General features: G+C 41.1%; 1 protein-coding gene across 1 annotated transcript; it reads right to left on the bottom strand.

Annotated features, from left to right (window-relative positions):
• Nucleotides 1-202: 202 nt before the first annotated feature.
• LOC127934428 (tripartite motif-containing protein 16-like) lies at nt 203-8,175 on the bottom strand. The gene is made up of 6 exons (XM_052531804.1): nt 2,774-8,175; nt 2,483-2,578; nt 2,039-2,272; nt 1,760-1,913; nt 1,604-1,663; nt 203-1,422 (listed from the first exon to the last, which is right to left on the bottom strand). Exons 1-6 carry the CDS (start codon nt 3,362-3,364, stop codon nt 869-871), a joined length of 1,689 nt encoding a protein of 562 aa, XP_052387764.1. The 5' UTR covers nt 3,365-8,175; the 3' UTR covers nt 203-868.

Raw genomic sequence — 8,175 nt, 5'->3', positions numbered from 1 at the left:
TTCGATTGGGAGTCCAACCCTCTAACCATTAGGCCACGACTTCCCCAATCTTCATTATCTTCATTTGTAAGTTGCTGTGGATAAAAGCATCTGCTAAATGACTAAATGTAAATCCAAGTAATGATTGTTTTGCTCAGATACTGTAATTAAAAGTCAAATCAACTGTGTAAAATTACAAAATGTTCATACGTGGGAAGGGCATTTCAAGTTGAGTAGTTGTTCTTTCTTAATCTTTTTATTGAACTTTTACAATATTAACATGATAAAGGTACAGGTGAGTAGTAAAAATAAATAAATAGAACAACTCCCACTTCATGAGTACTTATTTTAAACACAAAATAAACATAAAACCATCAATACATGCAAATAATTATTTACATGCAAATAATTGACATATAATAATTGTAAACTTTGTTCACGAACCTTTCTTTTGAAAAAGCTACATTACATACAACAGTTAAAAAAAAGTTAAGTGTTTAAGGTTCTGTAGTGCTCAGGGTTTGTACTGTATGTAGACTAGTGCTTCATGATTGAGATGAGATTCTCATTCTCACTCAATAAATATAGCGTTACAAATCATCTTTAATTTAAGTTTTTATATAATTAAGTATAAATGGTGTGCACTCCCTCTGTTTTGATAATGATAATTAGAGGTTGTTTGTTTATGCAATGGGATCTCTAGAAATTGCTGTAACCAAGAGAATACGATTATGACAGCCACCAATGGATATGATGTGATGTTATTTAACAGAGTTAATTTAAATGCATTTAAATACACAATTTCATACACAACAAATAAGCATCATTGCAAGTGATCAATAAAATCAGTGAATAAATCAATTAATATTGTATTGAAAGTTTGTACCATCTAGATTGTTAGATCACAGAGTGTTGCTTTTGAAAAGAAAAACATTAGTCCTTTCAAATATTTGTTAGCCCAAAACCCAGCATAGAGAGGCTGAGTGAATGTGGTCTGGACTCTGTGGATGAGGGTCATTGTGTCAGAGACGCTGTAGAAGGACAGAGTTCCTGCACTGTGATCCACATACACTCCTATTCTAGAGGAGCTGGACACTACAGGGAGTTTAGTCAATCCGTTATTGTGCCAGATCGACCAGCTGGAGTCAGAGCAGTACAAACTCCAGGACTGATCATTACAACCAAACTCACACTCCTTTACCCATCCCTTCCTGCTGATTCTCTTATATGACACTGATATACCCACCCAACCACTCCACTCAACCTCCCAGTAACAGCGTCCACACACACTCTCTCTACACAACACCTGAGGAAAACCATCAAATCTGTCTGGATGATCAGGATACAGCTGTTCTTGACGAGTGTATTCAATCACTCTGTTCTCTTCAGACAGTACCAGGTTTTTATTCACTGTATTTGGATCCAAAGTGAGCTGATGGGAATCTGATGAAGATAAAACACATTATCTGCATATATCAAGTAATACAAGACTTTCAAACATAAAAAATAAAACATGTAAATCAAGAGTGTTGTGTAGAGTTCAGCACAGTTCATTCTGATTGACGAAATGTAATAAGAATTAAAGTCTGCCTCTTTATATGCATGTATGATTATAGAAACTTACATTTGAGGAATTCCTCACGAGTCTCGGGTTCAGAGGTGGGTATGATGTAGATGTTTCTCACTATGAAAATAAACAGACACTTATGGTAAATATAGTAAAATAAAATAATTCTCTTTTTACATGATATCATTTTATGTCAGGAAATTTAAAGCTCACCTCTACCAGATAACATTTCTATTTCCTCTCTGAATAAATGCTCCAGTTTCTCTCTCAGATGAGACACAGATTTTTCAACATCACTAAAAGAGAGATGAGAACTGATGCTGGGTGAGTTAGGAGATGCAGGAGGAACAGAGAGAGACTTGAAACTCTACACAGACCAAAAAAAAAAACACAAGAGAAACACCAGACACATAAGCATTAGAAACGCAATCTCTGTACAACATATTCTTCCCTTCATGAAGATCACTCTCCTGTCTGTCAGATCTCTGTTACCTGGAGGAAACGGATGTGATTGTCTGTGTGTGAAAGCTGCTCCAGCTCAGCGTCTCTCCTCCTCAGATCTTCAATCTCCTGCTTCAGTTGCTCCAGTTGTCCTTCAGCTCGACTCACTTCAGTCTTTTCCTGATCTCTGATCAGCTGTGTCACCTCAGAGCGGCTTCTCTCAATGGAGCGGATCAGCTCAGTAAAGATCCTCTCACTGTCCTCCACTGCTGTCTGTGCAGAGCGCTGTCAGGACACACAGAGAGAGAAGCATCAGAATCAGTCCATTCACTCAGCTCTTCCTGCTACCTCACACAGTCTGTTCCCCACAGTGGACTTCAGTGGGACTGAAAGAGCTCCAGCACTGGCTCCTCACTGACTGACTGGAGGAGAGTCCTAACTGAGTCTGAAACAGCTCTTCAGCAGCCAGCAGCTGTTCTTCTGCTCAAAACTCACCTTGTGAGACTCTACAGCCTCTCTCAGCTCCTCAATATGCTTCTGTCTCTCCTGGATTCTCTGCTGGTTTGTCCTCTGCGTCTCCTCCAGTTGTCTCTGTATATAGTCAACATACAATTCATTAATCCTTGTAGAGAATGTCGCAAAGAACAGTTAAAAAAAAAACAGCAAATAAGCGGAGAAACTACATTTTCTGTAACTAGTTATAACTGTTTTAAAATGATCTTCCATTTTGCACCTATTACGTGATTACGAAGAGACATTTATTATTCAGCATAATTGAGTTTGTACCTGTTTCTCAGTCCTCTCTGCAGTAGCTGATACAGTGTCGTGGTCTTTGTGTACATCTACCATACACATATAACATATACACTGCTGATCAGTACGACAGAAAATCTCCAGCAGTTTATCATGTAGAGGACAGATCATCTCCTGCAGTTGTCCAGTGGCATCAGTCAATTTGTGTCGCTTTCCAGAGTGAAATTCTTCATGACGTTTTAAATGATTTCGACAGTAAGATTCCAGACACACCAGACAAGATTTGATGGCTTTACATCTTCTCCCAGTACAGACGTCACACTCCACATCTCCAGATCCAGAGTAACACTGAGCAGGACGAGCAGCTTGGCGTTTTGTCTTCTTGAGTTTCTCCAGCACTTCAGCCAGTATTGTGTTTTTACCTAAAACAGGTCTTGGAGTGAAGGTCTGTCTGCACTGAGGGCAGCTATAGACTCCATTTTGATAATCCTGATCCCAGCAGTCTGTAATACAGCTCATACAGTAACTGTGTCCACAGGGTATAGTCACTGGATCCTTTAGTAGATCCAGACAGATTGAACAAGTGAACTCATTCTGAGCCAAAGAAACACTGGATTCTGCCATTTTACTGCACGCACTCACAGCTGGAGAGACATTCGCAACAGTTCGACAGCAGTTTAATTTCGATTTCGCTGAACTGAAACATTTCCTGGTTCCGAAACGTGTGCAAAAGTCATAAAACAGGAGCACTAGATGGCAGTCTTATACAGAAACTCTCTATAAGAGGTAATGATATGGGGTCAAAATAATGCCGTATATATACAAACATTAAAATAAAATAAAGAACTGCATAAGAAAATAAAGTTTTTGGAGAAAAAAATGAAGTTTTGCAAACAAAAATAGAGAATTGAAAAACATAAATGAAACCGCACGAAAGCAATGATTTTGCAATACATATTTTCCATGGTCATATCTATTAATTTATTTGCAACACTGCTTTTATTTTGCGTGTCAGTGTAGTTTGAGCTTGTGATACCGTTTTCCCTTTGTGCTTCACTTTTCTGCGTGTCTCGATGTGTTGCACTGTTTTGACGTGGGGGCGGGGCCAAGGGACGGGGGCGTGTACAACATGACTCCCTGGAAGTGACGCCATCGGCCCGAGACGCAGCTCACTGTTTTGTTGAGCACAGGGGGCAAGGAACTCGACCGGAAGTTGAAGTCGGGTGGGGGCTGCCATCTTTTAGCAGAACTTCACTTCATTTTGGCGTCACTTTGACAGCGAATAACTTTACATCTGAGGCGTTTAAAGACTCCGTTTGTCCATTATTTATTTCTAAAGATACACGACAATGTATAAAGGGCTCCATTACCTTCTATGTTACATTATGGCCCCGTATAAACAGTTTTTGTAAAAAATAGGCTAATATAGCCTAATAGGCTCGTCTCTCTTTCGCATTACCGTACAGACAGGAGGAGAAGCTCGCAGGCAATTAACTTAATATGGCGTACTGGCGTTACATTTTAAAATACTATACAAAATAATTAATCAGAATACTTAATCCTGCTCACTCACGACAAAGAACTCCCCGCTCAAGCTCGCCGTCTCTGCAAGATTAACGATGGCAGTTTGCACGCACAGCCACTTAGAAGATTTACATCTGGCAGACAGGTTGCTGACGTCGTCAAGCTTCGTTTGAGTCTGTGCGTCAGAAACAGAAGTGCTAAAAAACGCTAAAAATAATAATAATAATAATACATTTTATTTAAAGGCGCCTTTCATGGCACTCAAGGACACCTTACACAATTCATTAAAAAAAAGACATTACTCAATCAAACCAGTACAACAACAAACATTAAATCACATAAAAGCCTGCCTAAACAGATATGTTTTAAGACGAGATTTAAAAACTGAGAGACTAGAACTGTTGCGAACTTCTACAGGAAGAGAGTTCCATAAATGGGGAGCAGCAAAGCCAAAAGCTCGTGACCCCAGAGAAGTTGTCCGAGTGCGTGGCTGAACAAGTGTAAGTGCAGAAGCAGATCTTAGAGTGCGGGAAGGAGTGTGTATATGAAGAAATGGGCTTCACTTGTCTCAATTGAGTTCCAATGGGGTCGCTGTGTCCATTTCTTTTACTGTCTATGGTTGAGCAGAGGCTTGCGAGTGGATCGTTTCCTTTTATTCAGTAGCATTAAAACATGCATGTTTTCGTTTTATTTACTTTATTAACAAATGTATATGTGTATTAGCACTGTTTGTTCAAGTTAAAGAAGTTGTTACCATGAATATCTGGCGTTTATTTCTCTCAGTCTGCACACTTTAATAGCATTAAAAAGTGTTTGGATCATTTGGTTAACTGCTTGTGTATTAACAGTGTTTGTTTAAAATCTCTTAACATGTGGGATGATGCCAGCACACAGAAGCGTTCTTTGTTCACATTAGTTCAGAGTTACTGCTATTTTTAATGTAAAATAATGCAATTAAACACTTCATAAACTATAACTTCCATCGTTAAAAAGGTCTTCGACTCAAGTTTCATATTGATCTCGACTTCATTTTTCATTTACATAACTCATGGCATAATTTAATAAATGACTGTCACTGTAAGATAAAAAAAAAGAAGCTTGAGTCTTTTTGGTTTAGTTTTGTTGTGGCCACGAGTTTAAAGAATAAACAAACCCGCCTGACCAGAGCAACCTGAGGTTATCAAAGATTGATCAAATATTTTTATCCATCCCACAGTCCGTTGATAATGTCTTTTTATGTAATTAAAAAAAGGAAGTAAGAGGAAGCAGAAGAGGGGTGAGCGTGGAGGTATCTGGGCTAGGCTAACGGCTAACCCACACAAGCCATCTATCCCCACCATCGTACTGGCTAACGTACGCTCTTTGGACATTAATCTGGACTATATCCAATTACTACGTTCAACTCAGCTGACTGTAAGAGACTGTTGTGTTTTTTTGTTCACGGAAATATGGCTCAGCAACAGCGTTCCAGACTGCGCTATTCAGCTTGACAAGTTGATGTGCTATTGAGCAGACAGAGCTCTCTCGGCGGCAGTCTTTGTGTTATCAATGACATGTGGTGCAGCGATGCTGTTGTGTTCTGCAAACACTGCTCACCCCTGCTGAAGTTTATGATCATTAAGTGTTGGCCGTTCTATCTGCCGAGGGAATATACTGCCATACTGCTCGTTTCGGTTTACATTCCCCCAAACAACATCAACTGCAACAGGAACGATGCACTGCACCAGCACATCAGTGAGCAGCAGACAGCACACCCTGATACTTTTCTCATCATAGCTGGGTATTTCAACCATGCTGACTTAAAGAGTGTGTTTGCAAAAATACACCAACACATTAACTTTTTAACACGAGGTAATAACATTTTAGACTTTGTTTACACCACACAGAGAGAAGGTTACAAAGCCCTCCCCATCCCCCACCTCGGAGCCTCAGACCACATCACTATCATGCTAATGCCTGCATACAGTCAACTCATTAAAGTCACCAAACCAGTTCAAAAACAGATTCAAGTGTGGCCTGAAGGATCGTCAGGGGCTCTTCAAGACTGCTTTGACACAACTGACTGGAATATGTTTAAGCAGGCTGCCACATACAATAACACCACTGACCTCCAGGAGTACTCAGAGACTGTCACTAGCTATATCAACAAGTGTATTGATGATGTAACAGCCACAAAGACAATCAGTGTACAGGTCAACCAGAAGCCGTTGATGACAGGGAAGGTCTACAGGTCCTGAAGGTCTACAGGTCTTGAAGACACAGAACATTGCCTTCAGAACTGGATATGAGGTGGGCCTGAGAACAGCCAGGGCCAACCTGTCCCGCAGCATCAGAGAGGCTAAGAGACATCACTCCAGGAGGATAGCCCATCAATTCAGCAACAGCAGAGCCTGTGGCAGGGGATACAGACCATTACGGACTACAAGCCCCCACCACAGACCTGTGACAGCAACATCTCTCTACTGAACGAGCTGAACACCTTCTTCGCTTTTTGAGCAACAAAACAGCACCACTGCACAGAAGACTCCACCTCCTCCCATCAAACGGAACATTGGGGCCCCCCAAGGATGTGTGCTGAGCCCCCTCCTCTTCACTCTGCTGACCCACGCCATGACTGCATACCGTCACACAACTCCAACCTCTAAGTTTTTGGATGATACGACTGTGGTGGGTCTCATTAGCAATAAAGATGAGACAAACTACAGGAGCGAAGTGAGCCACATGGCCGGGTGGTGCAGTGACAACAATCTTTCTCTGAATGTGTGATATGTGCTCTGTTTCATATGTGTGTATGAGGACTCTACTGCAAACAAAATCTAAGTCAAAGTCCTTTCAGACAAGTCGTGCCACTCGGCCGCCATCTTGGCAACGCCTCCGGGCAGCTATTTCAGAATAACAAGACCAGCTCCTATCTAAATGAATGGGCAGAGAGTCAGAACTGCACTTTCACTGGTCACCGGGACATAAAAACAAGCATGTATAGAAACAGCAGTGAAATATGATAAAAATCGCTGAAAAATTTTGATGACGTTACCCCAAAATAAGGTTTAAAACGCCTTTTTCACCACAGGTTATACCTTTACTACACATGCGCAAAGGTTCCTCAACTGTGCGCAAACGTCAGTGGAACAAGACGATAGGCTAAAATGTTTCCCGGCTTGACTTTTAAAAACTTTCCAGCGGGAGGGGCGGGACATGTGCACACAACCGGCATCTTTGCCGTTACGGATTTTCTTTATATAGTTGTATTGAGGATTGAGGAAGTGGCATGTCTCTTATAAACTGTCCCTGGTATATAATAGAATTGGGATTGGGCCTTAATACGGAGTGGGAAGGCTCTCCGTAGACAGGCTCTGGTTAAGCAAAAAAATAAAGATGGCGTCTGAAAGTTGCGGTCGGTGGTCAGTTTGTGTATAAATGTATGTTTTTGATCAACGTTTTTCTTTTTTTATGCCATTTCTAGCGAGAAATTAATATTGCAGTAATGAAATATACACCTAGTTATCACCAAAGCTCTCTATTTTGCTGTAGATCATTAAACCATTATACTGCTTCAGAAGCCTGTCCGAACTCAGTTATATGAGGTCCCTTCGTGCAAAAACGCTGCCTTCAAAGTCATTGCCTGATTAGACAGCATGTCACCTGCCTAAGTTTTCGGATGCAGCAGTACCTGGATCAGTGAGCTGTCTCAGGCAGATGACGTCACTTCCAGGGAGGCATGTTGTACACGCCCCCTTCCCTTGGCTCCGCCCCCACGTAAAAACAGTGCCACAAATCGAGACGCGCAGAAAAGTGAAATGCAAAGGGAAAACCCATAGACAGTAAAAGAAATGGACACAGCGACCCTATTGGAACTCAATTGAGGCAAGTGAAGCCCATTTTTAGCGTTTTTTAGCACTTCTGTTTCTGAC

Source organism: Carassius gibelio, chromosome A2 (assembly GCF_023724105.1).
Source record: "Carassius gibelio isolate Cgi1373 ecotype wild population from Czech Republic chromosome A2, carGib1.2-hapl.c, whole genome shotgun sequence".
Classification (NCBI taxonomy): domain Eukaryota; kingdom Metazoa; phylum Chordata; class Actinopteri; order Cypriniformes; family Cyprinidae; genus Carassius; species Carassius gibelio.
This window is presented reverse-complemented; position numbering and strand designations above follow the sequence as displayed.